The sequence below is a fragment of the Oncorhynchus gorbuscha genome, linkage group LG03, assembly GCF_021184085.1.
Source record: "Oncorhynchus gorbuscha isolate QuinsamMale2020 ecotype Even-year linkage group LG03, OgorEven_v1.0, whole genome shotgun sequence".
NCBI classification, from domain to species: Eukaryota; Metazoa; Chordata; class Actinopteri; order Salmoniformes; family Salmonidae; genus Oncorhynchus; species Oncorhynchus gorbuscha.
This window is the reverse complement of record NC_060175.1, coordinates 40,734,155-40,755,950: the sequence shown is the minus strand read 5'-3', so window position 1 is coordinate 40,755,950 and position 21,796 is coordinate 40,734,155. Positions and strand designations below refer to the sequence as shown.

The 21,796-nt window shown below is 42.7% G+C and overlaps 1 protein-coding gene across 3 annotated transcripts in view; it reads right to left on the bottom strand.

Annotated features, from left to right (window-relative positions):
* The window catches only part of LOC124031381 (rho guanine nucleotide exchange factor 10-like protein), a 188,179-nt gene that overhangs the window by 139,546 nt on the left and 26,837 nt on the right, over positions 1-21,796 (bottom strand). Inside the window, exons 5-17 of one of the 3 annotated variants that reach the window (XM_046342537.1) lie at positions 21,156-21,264; positions 20,784-20,914; positions 19,726-19,824; positions 18,813-18,921; positions 17,549-17,652; positions 17,061-17,138; positions 15,798-15,977; positions 14,635-14,751; positions 10,944-11,036; positions 10,027-10,197; positions 6,241-6,386; positions 5,304-5,470; positions 1,119-1,234 (exon numbers count right to left, since the gene is read on the bottom strand). In XM_046342537.1, the coding sequence (XP_046198493.1) occupies positions 1,119-1,234; positions 5,304-5,470; positions 6,241-6,386; positions 10,027-10,197; positions 10,944-11,036; positions 14,635-14,751; positions 15,798-15,977; positions 17,061-17,138; positions 17,549-17,652; positions 18,813-18,921; positions 19,726-19,824; positions 20,784-20,914; positions 21,156-21,198 (1,554 nt within the window). In that variant the 5' untranslated portion in view covers positions 21,199-21,264. The remainder of the gene's footprint in view (positions 1-1,118; positions 1,235-5,303; positions 5,471-6,240; positions 6,387-10,026; positions 10,198-10,943; positions 11,037-14,634; positions 14,752-15,797; positions 15,978-17,060; positions 17,139-17,548; positions 17,653-18,812; positions 18,922-19,725; positions 19,825-20,783; positions 20,915-21,155; positions 21,265-21,796) is intronic. The other 2 variants (XM_046342536.1, XM_046342538.1) reach the window with 2 other exon arrangements.

Here is a 21,796-nt window from a genome sequence, read left to right as displayed (position 1 = left end):
GTAAGTAGTGGGGTGGTGTTATATAGTAAGTAGTGGGGTGGTGTTATATTGTAAGTAGTGCGGTGTTGTTATATAGTAAGTAGTGGGATGGATTGGTGTTATATAGTAAGTAGTGGGGTGGTGTTATATAGTAAGTAGTGGGCTGGTGTTATACAGTAAGTAGTGGGGTGGTGTTATATAGTAAGTAGTGGGGTGGTGTTATATAGTAAGTAGTGGGGTGGTGTTATATAGTAAGTAGTGGGGTGGTGTTATACAGTAAGTAGTGGGGTGGTGTTATATAGTAAGTAGTGGGGTGGTGTTATATAGTAAGTAGTGGGGTGGTGTTATATAGTAAGTAGTGGGGTGGTGTTATATTGTAAGTAGTGGGCTGGTGTTATATTGTAAGTAGTGGGCTGGTGTTATACAGTAAGTAGTGGGATGGATTGGTGTTATATAGTAAGTAGTGGGGTGGTGTTATATAGTAAGTAGTGGGGTGGTGTTATATTGTAAGTAGTGCGGTGTTGTTATATAGTAAGTAGTGGGATGGATTGGTGTTATATAGTAAGTAGTGGGGTGGTGTTATATAGTAAGTAGTGGGCTGGTGTTATACAGTAAGTAGTGGGGTGGTGTTATATAGTAAGTAGTGGGGTGGGGTGGTGTTCTATAGTAAGTAGTGGGCTGGTGTTATATAGTAAGTAGTGGGGTGGGGTGGTGTTCTATAGTAAGTAGTGGGGTGTTGTTGTGTTATTCCGTAAGTAGTGGGGTGGGGTGGTGTTATATAGTAAATAGTGGGGTAGTGTTAAATTGTAAATAGTGGGGTGGAGTGGTGTCATATAGTAAGTCGTGGGCTGGTGTTATATAGTAAGTAGTGGGGTGGTGTTATATAGTAAGTAGTGGGGTGGTGTTATATAGTAAGTAGTGGGGTGGTGTTATATAGTAAGTAGTGGGGTGGTGTTATATTGTAAGTAGTGCGGTTTTGTTATATAGTAAGTAGTGGGATGGATTGGTGTTATATAGTAAGTAGTGGGGTGGTGTTATATTGTAAGTAGTGGGGTGGTGTTATATTGTAAGTAGTGGGGTGGTGTTACATAGTAAGTAGTGGGGTTGTGTTACATAGTAAGCAGTGGGCTGGGGTGTACCTGGTATGTCCCCTGTAGTGTTCCCACCAGTAGTGTGACCTCCTCCACCACAGACAGGTCGTGCTGCAGGTCCTGGAGTTCCTGGTAAAGCCGTGGAGGACCCAGGATCACTTTCCCTGTCGTCAACGCACAACACAGCCTGTCACACTACAGTGCACACATCAACAGGTTACACCAGTTAACATGTCACACACATCAATGCTTGTCTCCTAAAGACATTATGAAACATCTCAAGGTCAAACAACAATCCCCAAATGGAACTGCATTTTGAGACTTTCCTGGACTACAATACCTAGTGGAAGTGATAAAGAAAACTTGCACTTGTTGAAACTCTGGTTCCACTGAGAAAGGAGTTCAATGTGTGATGGATCGATCACCACCGTTATTTGTTGAACAGTCTGAATGAAGTCGGGAGTCTGAATGTATAACTAAAAAGCAGATAGAGAGAGGCCATTTGGAGCTATATGATGCCCTTTTCCCAAACAAAAGGAATGCAGGTGTCTCATTAGACGTGAGATTCACCAATCGATTTTGAAGCACACTCTTTAAAGTCTACCTCTCTAACCTCAGGGAATCAATAGCTCTACCTCTCACTGCCAGCCTCCCTAATGCCCTGGTCCACATCTCTACACAAGGCTCCAGGAGCACAACACAATTCAATGTTGCAGCAAGATGTAGCTGTAGCGTTGTCCTGTGCTGTCATCACAACCACATAATCAAGTAGCAGTCCGGCTTGGCACAAGGCAGGTAACTGAAGCATGGCCCTTTGTGGGAATCTAGTGGCTGTGTGAAGCCAGGGGGTGGATGTGTGGATGTATCGACAAATAGTCAGAGAGTGGAGAGAGGCAGTTATTGTTCTCTTAAGAGAGCCTTTGTAACCTTTAAGCCTTTAGTGCAGAGGAGGCTGGGCTCATTGGAGGACGGGCTCATTGTAATGGATGGAATGGAATAAATGGAACGGTATCAAATGCAACTATATGGAAACTACGTTGAACTCCACTCCATTTATTCCATTCCAGCCATTACAATGAGCCCATCCTCCTGTAACTACTCCCACCAGCCTTCACTGATTTAATGGGATCTCTCACACAGACGGGCACAGACATCTGACATCTGTGAGACACGATCAATAGCAGACACATCTGAATATAAAGAGGTGTGCCTATCGTGAGTCTCTGTAAACAATGGCTTCCCTGTAGCTGTGGGGCTTTGGGATTCGCTGGCACACAGGTCCGCTGTATCCCCGCCTGCCTAGAGTTGGCCCCAGCCCCAGAGGTGAATGTGCTGAGTTGTAATCCAGCGTAATCCCGTTGGTGTGGCGGGATTGGTTTTCACACTCAGACACGGTCATTCACACTGGCACGAAGCAGCAAGGCAGGGCTGAGCCCACAGGGGCCCCTGCCCTTCCTCCCAGAGGCAGCCGCTTCATGTAACAACAGCCAGCAGGAATCTTCATCCTCAGCATATAGTCCAGCTGGTGCTGCATCCAGCTCTGGGAACTAACCTGAGGGAATTTACAGCAGCCACTGCTTCCAAATCCCCAATATATCAAATCTGTATCAAAGCCATAAACTAATCCCCATCCAAACCTGGACACCAGCTCACTGCATGTAGATGAAGCATAGATTCAGTGTAGCATTGCTTTGCATCGCAGTCTCGTGTCAGTATCAGTATTAAAAAAAATACTCTGTCATGGTGGCAGGGAGAAGGTAAGCCTGTGTGTGGGTACATGGGGATGGCACAAGAACAGACAGTTGGGATACAAAACAGTTGCCCACCTGTGTCTCTGCACAATGGAGGGACAGAGAGAGAGAGAGAGAGAGAGAGAGAGAGAGAGAGAGAGAGAGAGAGAGAGAGAGAGAGAGAGAGAGAGAGAGAGAGAGAGAGAGAGAGAGAGAGAGAGAGAGAGAGAGAGAGAGAGAGAGAGTTGAGAGATCCCTGTAGTTCCCAGAAGGCCAGCCTTCTCCATCAATAAGGAAGGCCATCAGCCCCCCCCCCCCCCCCAACTATAAATAGATGTGGCAGTGGCAGGCTGGGGAACAATACAATAGATGCACAGAGGAAGATGCACAGCAGATGCACAGGGGAAGATACCTGGGAAGGCATGATTTAGGGGATGGCTTGCATTGGGCCCATGCTAAATTCTAAAATGAACCATCCTGATAATCAAAAGTCAGGAGAGAGAGAGAGATATAGAGAGAGATATAGAGAGAGATAGAGAGCGAAAGAGTTAGCAAAAAGCGAGCGAAAGAGAGAGAATCTGAAGTCAAATGTCTACTGATGATCTGGTACTTCTGTCCCCAACCAAGGAGGGCCTACAGCAGCACCTAGATCTTCTGCACAGATTCTGTCAGACCTGGGACCTGACAGCAAATCTCAGTAAGACAAAAATAATGGTGTTCCAAAAAAGATCCAGTTGCCAGGACCACAAATAAAAATTCCATCTAGACACCGTTGCCCGAGAGCACACAAAAACCTATACATACCTCAGCCTAAACATCAGCACCACAGGTAACTTCCACAAAGCTGTGAACGATCTAAGAGACAATGCAAGAAGAGCCTTCTAAAGGAGCATAACATTTGACATACCAATTAAGATGTGAGTAGAAATACTTGAATCAGTTATAGAACACATTGCCCTTTATGGTTGTGAGGTCTGGCGTCTGCTCACCAACCAATAATTCACAAGATGGGACAATCACCAAATAATTCATGCAGAACAGAATAAGCCCGATTCCCACTAATTATCAAAATCCAGAAAAGAGCTGTTAAATTCTACAACCACCTAAAAGGAAGCGATTCCCAAACCTTCCATAACAAAGCAATCACCTACAGAGAAATGACCCCGGAGAAGAGTCCTCTAAGCAAGCTGGTCCTGGGGCTCTTTTCACAAACACAAACAGACCTCACAGAGCCCCAGGACAGCAACACAATTAGACCCTACCAATGTATGACCATATTAGAAACACCCATTTCTCTCAGATTACACAGACCCACAAAGAATTAGAAAATCAAATCCAATTATGATAAACTCCCATATCTACTGGGTGAAATACCACAGTGTGCAATCACAGCAGCAAGATTTGTGATCTGTTGCTACAAGAAAAGGGCAACCACTGAAGAACAAACACTGCATTTAAAATACAACCCGTACTTATGTTTATTTATTTTACTTTTTTTACTTGAACTATTTGCACATCGTACTGTTCACTTTTTGTTGTTTATTTCACTTTTATTTATCCATTTCACTTGCTTTGGCAATGTAAACATATGTTTCCCATGCCAATAAAGCCCCTTGAATTGAAATTGAATTGAGAGAGAGCGAGAGACAGAGAGAGAGAGAGAGAGAGAAAGAGAGAGAGAGAGAGAGAGAGAGAGAGAGAGAGAGAGAGAGAGAGAGAGAGAGAGAGAGAGAGAGAGAGAGAGAGAGAGAGAGAGAGAGAGAGAGAGGAGAGAGCGACAGAAGGAGGTGATGGACCCTTTAATGTCAACTTAAATCATCCCACAGTGTTGCAGTAAACTTTTAAGACTTTAAGGCTTAATCTTCAGAGAATCTAAACCTAATCTTGGCATCCATGTTAAACTGTTGCTGTTCACTGAGCGTGACATGGTCAGACGCTGCTGTAAAAGGCGCCATTAATATTTAAAGGCCGTTCCATTACATCATGATAAGGCTTTGTATCTCCTTCCCATAGCACATTTATCAGGGATCTCTCCACCAATCTGTACGCACAACAGAGTTTTGTGAGGGGTGAAAAAAGACCTGTTTCACCATTAGATTCCTATCTAGTGCTGCTGCTTCTCTAATTGGAGTTTGAGAGGAAGGGAGTAATCTCTGCAGATTGATGACACCACTCCAGATATGTTTGTGGTCTATCAGAGAGTGAAATGAGACTGTGGAGGGTGCAGCTCTGTTTTCTCACTGTATCTCTCGCAGATAAAAACAGCCCAGGCAAATGGAACCAAGTGACCATCATCGCTATTCTTTTCACAAACACATCCTCAATCAGAGTGACAGCGCTGCGTCACCAGAATTCACTGGGATAGTTCACAGTAGCAAACAGATTAGAGGGCTGTGCTGAGTCAGACCATGCGGCTGAGACTAGGAGTCTGGCCAAATGATGAGATTAGCTGGACTACAGGGATAGAGAGGCGATGGATGGATGACTCAGTAGGTTTACCAACCTGGGGGACAGGCAATGCCAGGGTGCTTGGCACCACCGTGTTGGAACAGGGTCTCCGGGGAGGCCTCCTGACCCACCTCCACTACCTGGACCTGCAGCAGGGGGGCACTCCACTTCACGGTGTACTTAGGACCAACAGGGACTAGGCTGCTGATATCAAGGGGCCCCCTGGTGGTTGAAAAGAGAAAAAAACAAGCAAATAAGTCAACGTTTCTCCCAGCATCCCTCTCTTCCTAACAGCAGCACTAATCCCAAACCACCAACAGGAGGAGAACTGAGGTATAGCTCCTTATTTTGTCAAATAAAGAGCTGAGGAGCTGAATTAGAATCCGTCTGATCAGCTGTGTTCACGGCAGAAAGCGTGACCTCCGGCTATGAGCAGAATTAATTTCATATTCATATATTCCTGTAATCACGCATACAATCAACGTTGTGATCACTTTGTCAAGATTCTAGAGGGCAGGCAAAGTCAACTTCGGGGGAATCAAATTGAACGAAACATGGGGTGATAACTACTTTGAAGGCTGAACAAGAGAGCTTTGAGGTATGAACGTCTCAAACAGGAGCTTTGTAAATGGAGGAAAATATGTGCTGTTTACCTTTAGCTCTGAGACGATGTGAACAATGGTGCTGTCATAGAGGATAAATTGTAGAAGGACCAAGAAATATTTTATGTCAGCGATCTAGGACTCCTGTTGCTCTAGTTAAGCTGCCTGCAGTTTGTTTAAAGCTGATAAAGCTTCTGTTCCTCCAGATAATGCTAGAGAACGCCTATTAGCTATTACTCTTTGCTATGCAGTTTGCCTAAATATATCCCTGTAAAGCTTTGTAGGCTGAGCCTTGTGGTGCTGATGTTGTGGAGCTGGGAAGGTGTTTGTGTATTCAGACTGTAGAGCTGTTTAGCAGAACTCACTCTACTCTACAGAGACACCACTTACTTGACGTTGATGTTGGCACAGATGAGGATATCGTTGAAGAGGAAGACTTTGCGCTCCTTAGACTTCAGGACCTGGCCTCGCTCCCCATACACCGTCTCAATCAGTGTCTCACAAAGCACCAGCGACCCCTGGTCTGAGTTCAGTTGCTAAAGGGGCAGAGCAATCAGGACACTGTCTCAAAAGGCACATCACAAATGGCAAATTCTCCAGGGTTTCAGTTCAATTGCTAAGGAGTACAGCAGGCAGACTAAAGACTGGTTAAGTGAGTGTCTCGTTGGGGATCAGTGTCAGATCAAAGGAGATTTGTCCAGTCAGGGCACACAGAACACAGTCACATGCTAAGACACACACACAGTGGCGACCTGTCAGTCAGGGCAGGTGTTTTGAGCCCCACCTGTTTTTTTTGTGTGTGCCTGTTTTGCATGTTATTTTGGCATTAATACGTGTCACATATCAGTATACAAACATTGTAAAAAAAAGAATGTATAAATGATTGACTTAAAATTAATAATAAAGCAGAATACAAACACTGTCTCTTTTTTTGCTTTCTTGAGTAAGGGAGCTCTAAAATGCAGGTGTTTCAGCCTAGCTCAGTGCTTTCTGTGGTGGAGAGGCAGCCAGCAGAAAATATGGAGCGTAGGGGTTGGTAATGTTCTCTGGTTGCACCGTGATTGGCTCAGTGTTCTGTCACACATGGGGACACTACGTCATTACAAAATGTAAAGGTAGAGCTCCAAAATTCTAGCCACTTGGGTGCTGCCATAGAGTTACGTTAGCAATGCCCATCCAAGAAGGCTCAGTCATTGGTCACAGATAATATCTACAGTAGCTTTGGACTGATCATGTCAACATCATACTTTCAAAATCTTAGCAAGCTAGCAGTCATCATCATGAATCAAGTCGACAATCTATCGGCAAATCATTTCAATCCTTGTCATATGAAGATAAAACAATTCAGAGAAATTATAGATAAAACGAATCGGTGCTCAATGGACATAAACATTAAACAACAAGTTGGAAATCCCAAATTCAACAATGAGTGGTTTGGAAAGAATCAGTGGTTAACTGCAAGCAAGCAATCACTAGCCTGCTATTCAGTGGAGTGGGTGTGTGGTCCCATGTCTGGGTTTAAGGGTCTCTTTTCCTAGCTTAAACGGATAAACAATCCAGCATGATTTCTGCCAAACTCAAAACAACTGGAAACTCGTAACTGGGAAATCTGAAAAAAAACGAGGTCCGACTGGGAAAATAGGCTTTGAACGGTCATCTAACTCGGAATTGCAAGTTGGGAACTCGGTTCTTTCTAGAGCTCTGACCTGAAGATCACTGACTTCATGACTGTTTGTATTCAGAACTGTTTGTATTCAGAACTTCACCAGCACCATAAATCAGAGAATGCCAGACTTTGATGACAAAATTTCCCTCGAAGGACCGCCGCGCCACCTTCCTGTTCAAGTGAGCAAGGCACAACAAGGTGAGTCCAAAAATGTATTGTATGCTGCTGCATAAATTATGTAATATGCCAGGGAGATATGTACTGTATACTGTAGCTAAGAAAGTAAGTTGTAGCTAAGAAAGTAAGTTGTATGTTGTGTAGTAAGCTGTTAGTAGTCCATGTGCCTCAATCATTTGGTCCTATTTTGGCTCATCATTTCACCTACTGTTATGACTTGGTGGTGCACATGTAGCACATTTTAGAGAAATGTAGTCCTTGAAAATTGTAAGAGCTTTCATTGTCTGCTTATATGCCCCCTTTATTTATTATGTGGTTCCGACTTAGTGTACAGGGAGAATACTGTAAGAACGTCCCATGTTCTGAATTCTGTCGCTGTACATTTCAGAAGTGCTGAACAAATAGTTATATTGACTACGTCCATCCTAGCGCAATCATTAATGTCTTAATCGAAATTCCGGATTGCTTCTTATCGTCCCCTTATGCCATAGTTTGTACATCTCAGATGTCAGTAGAAACCACATTTGTTTAATAAACAAGTCAGCCATATCAGTGCTGTTTTTTTTAAAGGCAGTAAATGAGGCTTAATGAACTGTTTCGCTGCCAGACAAGGCTCCTCTGATAGCCAGGTGTAGCAGTGGTAAGGTGTTGGGACTGCTTGTTGGGACACTGCTGTTGGGACACTGCTGTTGGGACAGCTTTATGTAGGCCCGAACAGTTTGTTGGCACCGTTGTAGAGCAATTCATGGATTGTTTAGTGTTGTTTTTTTTGCCCCACCAAGATTTACATGCTAAAATCGCCACTATATACACACATACACAGACACATGGAAATATCCAAAGAAATGTCTTTGTATACTGCAGTATGTGAGAACACACAATACATACTTTTCCTAAGGTACATATGGCAAGGGTAATCTAATAGAAAGCATTACTTGGTTCAGTCCTTTTTTATGTCCAGCTGAATCAATACAGTCAGTTTTATGTATTCTAAAACAATCTTCTGAAAGAAAAGAGTCATTACAACTACAGTAAAACAAAAGACTGAGTACAAATATGCAGCTCAGATAACGTCCCATTCTGATGTTTCTGTTTGTTCGATAGAAACACAATTTTTATGAATAATAATAATAATAATATGTGTTTTGTCCATTTTTCAATGCACAGTGCTCTGCATCCCATCACATCTCACCAAATGGATTGTGATATCTGTGGAGAATCAGTAGCTGTGCTTGGCTTTTGTTCAGATGGCTTGGGAAATGAGTCATTAGTCAAACAGTAGCCTGTCTTCTATGATCACAGAACTACAGCACCCTCCAGAGGCAGAGAGACGTAAATCATGGAAGGGCCCTCTGAAAAGTCCAAAGTGTCAACAGTGTGTGTGCATGTGTGACTGTTTTGTGTGAGTGTGTGTCTGAGATATAGAGTGAAACGGAAACCTCAGCCTGTTCCCACTCACAGTGTTATCTCCCATATTCCACTGACTTAGATACTTAGTATATTACTTAGTGACAAATAATTAATATTTCATTGGATGGTTATGGGATAATGGAAGAGAACTGCTTCCTATTGAAATTCTGCAGTCTCACCGCAGTAAATTGAATTATGTGTAGAGCTGACGAGATTGGCCGAATCAGCTCATCTCAGGACTCTGGAAAATTCACCACCATGGACCAATAGAAAGAAAGAGAGAAGGAGGCACAGGGGGAGGGAGAGGGAGAAAGGGAGATGATGGCCTCCAGGTGGGGACAAGAAAGGGAGGAAGTGGGAGAAAGTGAGCAAGAGAAAGAGAGGGAGGGGGAAGAAAATAATAGCAGAAGGAAAGGAGGGGGGGAATGATAGGGAGAAGGACAAGGAGAAATGGGGAGATATAGCTTCCAATTAAATGTCTCATTTACCCCTTAATTCCTCTTATTCAAAAATGCATTTGTTCAGATTTGCAGCGTCTGGACTGTAATTCCAGTGTGGTAATGGAGAAGAAACGCCCCTGCCGTGGTGTTTAGACACTGTTCAGGGGCCATAATGGACATCATATCTGGGCAATGATTTTTCTGAATAAAAATACATTCCTAGACTAATGTTTGGGAATGTAATGTAAGTGATGGCTATGTGTGCTAATGCATAGGTGGTTGGCTCATGCTGATAACACAGAGGAGGTAGAGGAAGGGCTCTGGGGTTGAGCCACACGGTAAGCAGGTTGATTACTCTGTGTGCGTGCGTGTGTATGTGTCAGTGTCTATGTGTCGGTTTGTGTGTGTCGGCGTGCGCTTGTGTCGGGGGCTGCGTGTGCGTGTATGTGCTTGCGTACATGTGTATTGCAGTGTTTCTGTCACCTTGCTGAGCGAGCGGTCGCTGACACTGCGTGCTAGCTGCTGAGTCTCAGCTATTTGGTCGGACACACGCTTCTGTTCATTCAGCTTCTCAGCCAACATTTCTAGTTCAGTCAGAGCCAGCTGCAGAGGCAGGCAGTCTACGTGACCCTTAGGTGTGTTCTTCAGCATGTCCTGACAGAGAAACAGTGAAGAGAGAAACAAACACTAAATAAAGTGAAGAGGTGTTGGTTTGTGTGTAAGCGTGTGTGTGCATTGTTTTCTGTGTTTTTACGGCCCAGAGCCTTATAAGCACATTGTTCTCATTTTCATATTTCTTTTAAAAAAATCCAAGTATTTATTGAGTTTCATCCCAGATCTATGTGTGTGTCTGGCTTACCTGCAACTGTGTGTGCTTGTGGACCTGCATAAATATATATTCTGTGTGTGAGTCCCAAAAGAGTTTCAGTGCTTTGAGTTTAGTTCCCTGTGTATATATATATGATTTAACACAGACACTCCCTCTCCAGGGTGCTGAGTTTAAGGCAAGAGGAAAATGCCTCATTTACATTCATAACTTATCTTTTGAAGTCATGGATAATCAACCCCTACTTATGGATAGAATGAGGTACTGCAGTTCCAGTACGCAAAATCGTTCCACACACAATGTTGAGACAGGAAAAGTAAAGGAAGACAAAGAAGCCTACTGCATGAAACGCTTATATGGTTAGACTAGACAGGTAGAACCATGCATGGTGCTATACCGTATCTCATGTATTTAGCAGTTTTCAATGGCTCAATGTATCATCGCATGTGTCAATCTCTTGATCAGGTCCATAAAACACTGTGTGGTGTTAATCTCAGATTGTTTACCTGTTCGTTTTCTCATGTGACATTATCTTGTCAATGTTAGCAGTGAAGGTGCTGGTAAAGACACATACCTGCAGTAATAGGATGAACTGGGGAAAGCGTTGGATGGGCTTCACCATGAGGCCGTACAGGGTGATCCGGTCAACACTGGACGCCTGTTTCATCTACACAACACAGGATAAGACGCTTTAGATAAACAGCATACCATAGTAAAGTCAGGAGATAAGCAAAAACACAGAGAGAAAGACCCCTCTAGGCACCTCTTATTCAGAGGACAAGATATGGAGAGTGCATGAGTGTGGGAGTAGGAGTGGGTTTAGGTTAGTAAGGTGTGGAGAAACAGAATCTGGTGGATGTGTTGGTCATTAGAGATTTGGGAAGTGGATGTGTTGGTCATTAGAGATTTGGGAAGTGGATGTGTTGGTCATTAGAGATTTGGGAAGTGGATGTGTTGGTCATTAGAGATTTGGGAAGTGGATGTGTTGGTCATTAGAGATTTGGGAAGTGGATGTGTTGGTCATTAGAGATTTGGGAAGTGGATGTGTTGGTCATTAGAGATTTGGGAAGTGGATGTGTTGGTCATTAGAGATTTGGGAAGTGGATGTGTTGGTCATTAGAGATTTGGGAAGTGGATGTGTTGGTCATTAGAGATTTGGGAAGTGGATGTGTTGGTCATTAGAGATTTGGGAAGTGGATGTGTTGGTCATTAAAGATTTGGGAAGTGGATGTGTTGGTCATTAGAGATTTGGGAAGTGGATGTGTTGGTCATTAGAGATTTGGGAAGTGGATGTGCTGGTCATTAGAGATTTGGGAAGTGGATGTGTTGGTCATTAGAGATTTGGGAAGTGGATGTGTTGGTCATTAGAGATTTGGGAAGTGGATCTGTTCACATGCCACATCTATTTCCGATTGGCACAAGCACTGTTCATGAAACAAACTGTTCACACCCCACATGTTGCTGGAGAGAAAATGATGCAGTTTTAAGGCTTATTTCCTGCAATTGTACACATTTTGTCATGGGGTGCAGAATTGTTTTTGCAGTTTTAAAGGGACCTTTCTTGCAATTCTATACATTTTGCAATGTCTAATGTGTATTCATGTGAAATTTGAGCAACTTGAACATTACTACAAAATGTTGAAATTGCATCTTGTCTATTCTACTATTACAACTTTTGAGTTCCTTAAATATACTGTATGTTTTATACTTTTTTTATGTGGGGGCGGGGAGAGTTGTGAGAGTTGCTCATTGGTGCAATATAAATATTCTCTATGATTAGTGCAGTGTATTGCAACAAGTAAGCACAACCAGGCCAGCTTGAAAATATTTGAATAAAGCAACTACACTTTTATGTAGTTGCTGTCCGCAACCCGCGGAAATCTAATTAGCATAATAAAACAATCCCATAAAAATCCCTCTATGGAAAGAGGCTCTACAACCTCAACAAGTATCAGGAGACTGGTCTGAAGTCAGTACAGCCGATCTGCCAACTTCTGTCTGTAGCATCTGAACCGGATGTGACCCCTCACACTAATTTGACCCCTCTGTGCAAAAGTGACACTCCGATGAACATTTACATGCTCAGGCGTCACAAGGCTCGTCGGAAGGTCCGTCGGTACCAGTTGAAAACATGTATGGAAGTATATATGGAGTTTGTTTAATGCCAAAAATATGGGGTTAAATACATGTTCAAAAAATATATATATATTTATTATATCTCTCAGATAAAGGAGAGACAATTCAGAACAAACTTCCTTTTGATATGTTTTTGAAACTATCTGTTGTTCCATGTAGTGAATCTGTTATTCAATGTTTTTGTATCGGCTAATAGCAGTAAGGACTATCTGTTATTCAACGTGTTTCTATGGGCTAATAGCAGTAAGGACTATCTGTTATTCAATGTGTTTGTATGGGCTAATAGCAGTAAGGACTATCTGTTATTCAATGTGTTTGTATGGGCTAATAGCAGTAAGGACTATCTGTTATTCAATGTGTTTGTATCGGCTAATAGCAGTAAGGACTATCTGTTATTCAATGTGTTTGTATGGGCTAATAGCAGTAAGGACTATCTGTTATTCAATGTGTTTGTATGGGCTAATAGCAGTAAGGACTATCTGTTATTCAATGTGTTTCTATGGGCTAATAGCAGTAAGGACTATCTGTTATTCAATGTGTTTCTATGGGCTAATAGCAGTAAGGACTATCTGTTATTCAATGTGTTTGTATCGGCTAATAGCAGTAAGGACTATCTGTTATTCAATGTGTTTCTATGGGCTAATAGCAGTAAGGACTATCTGTTATTCAATGTGTTTGTATGGGCTAATAGCAGTAAGGACTATCTGTTATTCAATGTGTTTGTATGGGCTAATAGCAGTAAGGACTATCTGTTATTCAATGTGTTTCTATGGGCTAATAGCAGTAAGGACTATCTGTTATTCAATGTGTTTGTATGGGCTAATAGCAGTAAGGACTATCTGTTATTCAATGTGTTTGTATGGGCTAATAGCAGTAAGGACTATCTGTTATTCAATGTGTTTCTATGGGCTAATAGCAGTAAGGACTATCTGTTATTCAATGTGTTTGTATGGGCTAATAGCAGTAAGGACTATCTGTTATTCAATGTGTTTGTATGGGCTAATAGCAGTAAGGACTATCTGTTATTCAATGTGTTTGTATCGGCTAATAGCAGTAAGGACTATCTGTTATTCAATGTGTTTCTATGGGCTAATAGCAGTAAGGACTATCTGTTATTCAATGTGTTTGTATCGGCTAATAGCAGTAAGGACTATCTGTTATTCAATGTGTTTCTATGGGCTAATAGCAGTAAGGACTATCTGTTATTCAATGTGTTTCTATGGGCTAATAGCAGTAAGGACTATCTGTTATTCAATGTGTTTCTATGGGCTAATAGCAGTAAGGACTATCTGTTATTCAATGTGTTTCTATGGGCTAATAGCAGTAAGGACTATCTGTTATTCAATGTGTTTTTGTAATAGCAGTAAGGACTATCTGTTATTCAATGTGTTTGTATGGGCAGTAAGGACTATCTGTTATTCAATGTGTTTGTATGGGCTAATAGCAGTAAGGACTATCTGTTATTCAATGTGTTTGTATCGGCTAATAGCAGTAAGGACTATCTGTTATTCAATGTGTTTGTATGGGCTAATAGCAGTAAGGACTATCTGTTATTCAATGTGTTTGTATGGGTTAATAGCAGTAAGGACTATCTGTTATTCAATGTGTTTGTATGGGCTAATAGCAGTAAGGACTATCTGTTATTCAATGTGTTTCTATGGGCTAATAGCAGTAAGGACTATCTGTTATTCAATGTGTTTGTATGGGCTAATAGCAGTAAGGACTATCTGTTATTCAATGTGTTTGTATGGGCTAATAGCAGTAAGGACTATCTGTTATTCAATGTGTTTGTATGGGCTAATAGCAGTAAGGCCAGAAATAATTGTTCATCAAATAATTGTTCATTTTCACTTCAAGGGGTCTTAAAATTCAAAATCAAATAGCTAAATGATCCTTGGTATGACCATCTTAAAACAATTCCGTATAGCTTAGTAGACCTCCCCCCCTCCCCCTCCTGGTTTATACAGGCCTCAGACTCTGATGGGTTAACCAAGTATTAAGACACCAGTAGAATTGTAGTATGAGGGCCAAATTAAATAGTAGAAGGAGGTCGACAGTGACCGTGGGTTAGAGTGTATTGAAAGAACAATAGAGAGAAAAAACATGGACGGTGCAACTTTGTGACTCACCTTTAAGAATTCCAGGAAGGCTGGTTTGGACATGCATGCCTTTTTTACCAGGGCCATGGCATTGGTGAAGTTATTGACATAGTCGCTGTAAACATCTAGCACCATCGACTTAGAAAACTGTAAAAACATAGAAAGGTGGGGTTATGGGAAACGCAAGAGAAACAATCCTTGCATTTCACATCAGGAATCTGTTGGATTTTTCATGGAACAAGTTAATTCAGGAACTAGTCATGCTTGGTCATTTATTTGTTAAAGCATCTGACAACATTAAGTCCCTTGAAAGTCAGTAGCTCCGCAGCTCATCTAACAATCATATTCATGGAATGGAAGGGAGGAAAAGGGTAGAGAATTGCCATTTAAGTGTGGTATGTAGGACCCTGACCTGTTTACCATCCAGGAGACCAACAAACACCCTTCACAATCCACAAACCTGCTGCGGCGGCACACAGTGATTCGCTCTCATTTGATTAAACACAAAGCAGGCTGCTGACGGCAGCAGTAGCTGGAGAAGCAGTAGCTGGGAAATTAGCCAGTCTCACAGAAATGAACCCTCTCCTTCATCTTCTCTGCAAGTCAGCCACAAACAACACACAGATAGTATGAGACCAACTAATAGCATACGGCATTAACAGCTGGGTAGCAAATCCAATGGCAGGTGAAAAAGAGAAATGAATGAGGAGTGTTTAGTCCCAACCCCCAGCCTACAATAAACAAGACCAGAAGGAGGGCAGAATCTTTCTTAGGTAAATAATCAGCAACCCTTATGGATGACCACGTTGCAGAGGGTCACAGCAGCACACTCATACATTAGTCCAATTGTCCTGTGCCAATGCTATAAGCACACATATTCAGAGTGTATTTGCTGCAGAAGAGATATTCATCTCAGCTGTAATGGTCTCCATGTTTGAAGTTAGTGATGTTTGCTCAATTTTAAGTGCAGCTCATTATAACTGTGTCTGTGGAAATTGTCTTCTAATGCCCTATGGGAAAACTGACACACTCTCTCATGCACACACACATACATACACACACACACACACGCACACACACACACGCACACGCACACGCACACACGCACGCACACACACGCACACACCCACACACGCACACACGCACACACGCACAAAACACAACACACAGCACACACACACACACACACTAACCGAGGCCACAAATAGGTCCCCAATCTTCTCACTGCTGTCCCACTCAGCCACACGTGACGCCAGTGCGATCTGGAACATGGAGTGACACTGAGTGATCTCCCGTAGGCGGTAAAATACAGGCAGGATCTTCCGTGGGCTCAGGATGCGTGGGTTCGCCTCGAGCAAGGGGCTCTGGTACTCCTGAGGAAATAGTATACCCAGGTTAACTTGGATTAGGTGTGCTTTACGGTGTAGAACGACATAAAACACACAAGTAGGCCCTGATCATAAAAAGCATGACATCAATAGCAACATCTCTCAACAGATACAACAGCACCATCACGTGTGCCTTGGACCCTTAATGAAAGGTACATTGATGTAATTGTCAGTTGGTAACAATCTTATAAGTAATTGCAATTAGTCAAGATGCTGTAGAGTATCAAACTACTCAACTATGTAAAACGTGTGACTGCAGTGTCTTTTAAGATGAGAGTCAGGGCTAATGTAGCCTGTACAATCAGAAACTGCCAGATGCAGTCAGCAGAAAATGAAAGTGAAAGCAATGAAAGTCAATGTTTGGAAACAACAATAGATGACAGACTAGTGCTGCTATTGTTGTTTTACGAGCCTCCCCTGCCCAACCACAAATCCTCCACAGCAAATGACTTATTGACAAGTGGAATATGGACATGGGGAATAACACAGGCAATTTCTGATATTACAGGACTGAAGTCGCAGTTCTTATTGCCTAATAATTGCGCTCTTGGCTTTTTAAAAATCTTTCCTTCATCAGTGAGTTTGGACTTCAATGGTACCCAAAACCACGAAAAAGGCTAAACAACCCAAATTATCAAACATGCCACAACAAAGGTAATACATCATATGTTCACAGAAAATATTTTCCAGAGCATAAACCTCTCATTGATCACACCTGATCCCATTTCAGCAGGTGTGTCACTCTTCATCTGATAGGAGAGATAACGAATGATTCTCTCTCTGCCACAGAAAAAGAAAGACAACATAAAAAAGAGTGAAACCCTTGCTGTGATTCTGTGAAAACCTGACAGAGAGAGAATCTCTTTATTAGCATCAGCGGGGCACCACAGATGTAAAATACATCTATTTAATCATGATTATTTATGCGTGACAAGCCTGGTTATTTGATAAATATCTCCGGTTTTCCTTTCAGCCTCATTCTTAAATGCTGAAAAGATTAACGTATTACATCTGTCCGAGTAAGGGTAGGTTGGAGTGGAGGGGTGGTGCAGGGGAAAAAGGACTTACCTCAAGGATTCTCCTGAGGGATTCAAGATAACTGCGCTCACTCTGAATGATGGAGCCCAGGATGTGACGTCTGACCACCTGAGGACAGAAGAGGCCAATCAGGAAACATAAAGGTCGAAGATCAAAGGTCACACACAGAAAATGGCATGATGGGAGTTGATTGTATGCCATACTGTGTGTGACAGGTTGTTTGATAGTACTATGCATGTGTGTGATTGTAATTTGGTAAGAGAGTTTGGGTGGAGTAGCCTTGTATGCATGAGGCCTGGATTTACCTTGAGGTTTCCCTTGAAATGAGTAGCGCTATACTTAACTGTAGCAGACATATTCCTCCCAAACGTACTACCGAGTCAGTGTTGGCAATAGAAAAATAATGTTTGTATCATTGCATGCATATAACATTACCTTAGAGATTCACAGAATCTTCTGACAGACACACACACACACACACAGAGACAAACAAACATATGTTATACACACATACAGACCTGCTGGCTGCGCAGTCCCTCGGGCATAGGGCTCAGCTGTGCAGGAGGATGTTTCACATCTGACACAGCCACATCCAGGTACCCTGCGTCATCCTCCACATCCTCTGCACAGGGGTACAACACACACATACACACACACACACACACACACACACACACACACACACACGCACGCACGCACGCACGCACGCACGCACGCACGCACGCACGCACACACACACACACACACACACACACACACACACACACACACACACACACACACACACACACACACACACACACACACACACACACACACACACACACACACACAGAGGCACATTTAAAGCTTTCATATCTCAACTGGAGTCACACTAATGTATTACCTCTAAAACATGAAGAGATTAGCACTCTACAAGAAAAACTCAGGAGGGAAAATTTCATTTTAAACAATGCTGTATCTCAGTAGAAGTAAAGAGGCGAACAGACAGTACGTCTTCAAAAACATGTTCAAACACTCGGACTTCTCAGCTTGAGTATGAATGTGTTCAAAAAGCACTTCAAAAATTCCCAACTTCCCTGCAACCATACAGACACAGATACTCAAACTGCTTTTCGCCAGCCAGCACCATTCCAGTTAATGATTTTGGAACAATAATAGTGTCTCAGTATCAGAAATATAAAATGCTGCACAGATTACCCTTGATCAACAGCCAAAAATAGAACCACTGGCCTGTTTGGTTGTTTGAAGATTTGTTTGAGTCGTGGCTCTGTTATCTGTGGCTTCTAGAGCTGCTCAATACTCCATTAATGGTTGGTAATCTGGTTCCATTGTGCAACGAGGCTTCCTGGGGTGCAGCCTCTGTCACGTGAGATTTTCTGCCCATTGCTCTCCTACACATCAAAACCTTCAGTTGGCCACAACATCTGTCTTTGATGGGAGCGAGCCAGTTCGACATATCCCGGCTGTTTTGTTTGAACTATCTTACATTGTTTAGATCATTTTTCCATGAGTCTTTTTCTATTTTAAAGCTGGGATTGGAAAAGCAATGGGAAGCTTTCTCCTCTATCTGCCTTAACATTACTGTTGGCCCGCTAGCATCAAACAATTTCTTCACCGCAGCTTAATTCAAAAGAGGCGACTGAAATGTATGTGAACTCCGATTTTCCACAGAAACTCTCACTTCTCTACAAATTCATACATATCGCTGTAAGAAGGAGACTTACATCTGACACAGTCATTTAGCAAACAGTCGGTTTGAATAACTTTTTCTCCGATTACCTGAGTGGTCCTTCTTGTGCAGGAAGGAGACTTTCCGCATAAAGGCTATTCTGGTCTTGTCCAGTCCATCCTTGGTCCCACTCCTGGCGGCCTTCATTAGCTGATGAACCTGGTTCAAAAGGACAAAGAGACCAGAAGAGTTAGTCCACGAGGAGAGGGAGAGTGGAGCCAGAAAACACTGCACAGTAATCCACAAGGGGAGAGAGAGAGAGAGAGAGAGAGAGAGAGAGAGAGAGAGAGAGAGAGAGAGAGAGAGAGAGAGAGAGAGAGAGAGAGAGAGAGAGAGAGGAGAGAGAGAGAGAGAGCACTAGATACATCCAGCCAGTAATGCAGACATCTGCGCATCTCCGTTGGTTTCTAATCAGGAAGTCTATGAGGAGATCATAGTGAGATTATGGTATCAGACTGGGCTGTAGTTGTGGGGGGGGTAGTGGAGTCGTGCTCAGTGTGGCTACATTCATCTAACCACAAACCCCACTCTGAGCATCGCTGAAGCCCTGCAGAGTCATGTAAAGCCTGCGCATCCAGAATACACACATGGTGACAGTATTTAAAAAATATGTCTCTATTTTTAAATGATAGAAACTAGGTTATCAACTGGGAGCAACTGGCAAAGTGTTTGATGCAAATGTGTTTTACTTATTCATGTGTCCCCAAAACTGATACTAAACTAGAAGAGACAAATCTCTCATGAGAGTGACAGTCTGGAGGAGAGCACAGAAACACAAGGGGGATGGGAAAGAAAGTTAATCATGTGAATATCTAATCAGTTAAAATGCACATCATACTACAGAATACATATTTTGGCTTTGGTCATTTTAATCCTTGCATAGCCTCCTGGGTGCTGTAGTTTTTACGTCTAGGCTGAGATGCCTTGGTGTCATGTTGTGTTCTCCTACTGCGAATGATATACCTTGGTGTTGTAGTTGTTTTTGCCACCCAGCCTCATGACTATTTCACGTTTGGTCCTGGCACAACGCTCCCTCAGCCAACGCAGGTCAGGAGAGTACTGCTACAGTACGGGGAAAGGTGTCAAAGCAGTGGGATGTGAGGCATGTCAGGGCAGGTCGCATTAAACCACACAACAGGGCACAGGGATGAAGGAAGTAAGATGAGACGGCGGAAAATGGAGGGGAAATGATCAAGGCAAAACAAGCAAGGCAACAACAGGATTAATCACAAGTATGGAGAGCGGAAATTTAGAGCACTGCGCTGGTCATAGGGTAATGTCAGCCGAGACTAATAGCACTGATCTTGGTGAAGGGAGTGTTTTTCAGGAGGGGAGGTGTGAGGCACACTCCTACTGTGATATTTATTACAGTAATGCCTCCATCGTTACTGCCCAAAAATAACAAACAATTGTTCTGAGGATATAATTACATACGATATTAGGATATTATTAAATTAAGTGGTATCAGCGTCTACAATACAAAAAATATGAGAAAATATTTTCCACCTCTATGTACCAATAGCACCAGCTCAGGCAAATATTCCCTACAGACATACATGCAACAGGGATGAGACTGGACCAAGTCTGACCAAATAGAATAGTGCACAACGTCAATGAGTAAATACTGCCCCCATGTGGAGGAGAGAGAAGCTACAGTCACCTACTGTATGGTTATAACCATAGATGTTATATATATAACTGTTATAACATACAGCACCTAGACAGTGTCACGGCATTGGTGCCTTTCAAGTGACAAGGGAGCTTGTTTATTCTCAGGCCACAAAGCGAGATACAACCCACACGGACAGGGTGGATACATGTTTCATGTTCTTTGTATTTTCCCCACCAGTTTCTCACATGAATAAAAAAGCATGCGTGGGGAGCAGTAACATTGGGTGAAATATTCTCTTTGAGTCATGTCTTGTGCATTTAAGACAAAAACTAACAAAAGCAAACAGACAGACGGAGAGACAGACAAACAGACAGGCATAGATATACAAATGGAATACCATCTCTCTTACCTTGCTGAGGGTTGGTAGCTTGCTCTCGCTATCAGACTGCTCTTCGTAGCTCTCAAAATCACTGGAGCTCCAATCATTGCCTGCACCCTGTGGCCTTTCTTCTCTGTGCACGTCCTCATAGAGCATGTCCCCTGACACACACACACACACACAGTCAGAGATGTGCTGACATCAACACAGCACAAATACTGACAGGGCATTTTTAGACAGCAGACCCTCAAGCTTAATCAAGCACAAGTCAAGTTTTTTTAAAGGAACGAAAATACATTTTTAACCAAAGCCTGATGTCCATTGATCTGATGGTGCAGTACCAGACAAGGCACAATAAAAGCACACAGTGGCCTCAGCCCTGGCCCATACCCCAGAACTCACCTTCGTCAAGGAGAGAGTGGTCCCTCACAGGGCACGTCATCATAGATCACCTCTAGGATCCCTGTCTGGGGCTCTGCATCAGCCTCAGCCTCAGCATCAGTCACATCTTCTGGGGAAGACAGTAAAGACCACTCACATCCACAACCCCTAACCATAGAGCCAAGAGGAGGGCCTCGCACTGGTAATCTGGCAAAGCAACCAAACTTCAAGAGTATTGCACACTGCATTTTGCCCCCATACATGCATTTGATTATGCCATCATTTCTGTTACCATATATTTTGTAAATGTATATTTATGCAATCGTATTTGCATCAGTTTTGATTCATCTCAAACATCAAATACCTATTATTTTATTAGCAGTGACTTAGAAGGGAGATAGGCCTTGTGCGTTGCTGTTATGTGTGCTAGGAGTGCACTCTTAGAAAAATGGGTTCCAAAAGAGTTCTTCGGCTGTCCCCACAGGAGAACTCTATTTAGTTCAAGGTAGAACCCTTTTTTGATTCCATGTAGAACCGTCTGTAGAATGGATTATACATGAACCAAAAAGGTTCTACCTGCAACTAAAAAGTGTTCTTCAAAGTGTTATCCTATCTTGTCTTGGGACAGCCTTATTAGGTTCTTTCCCTCTTTCTAAGAAGTT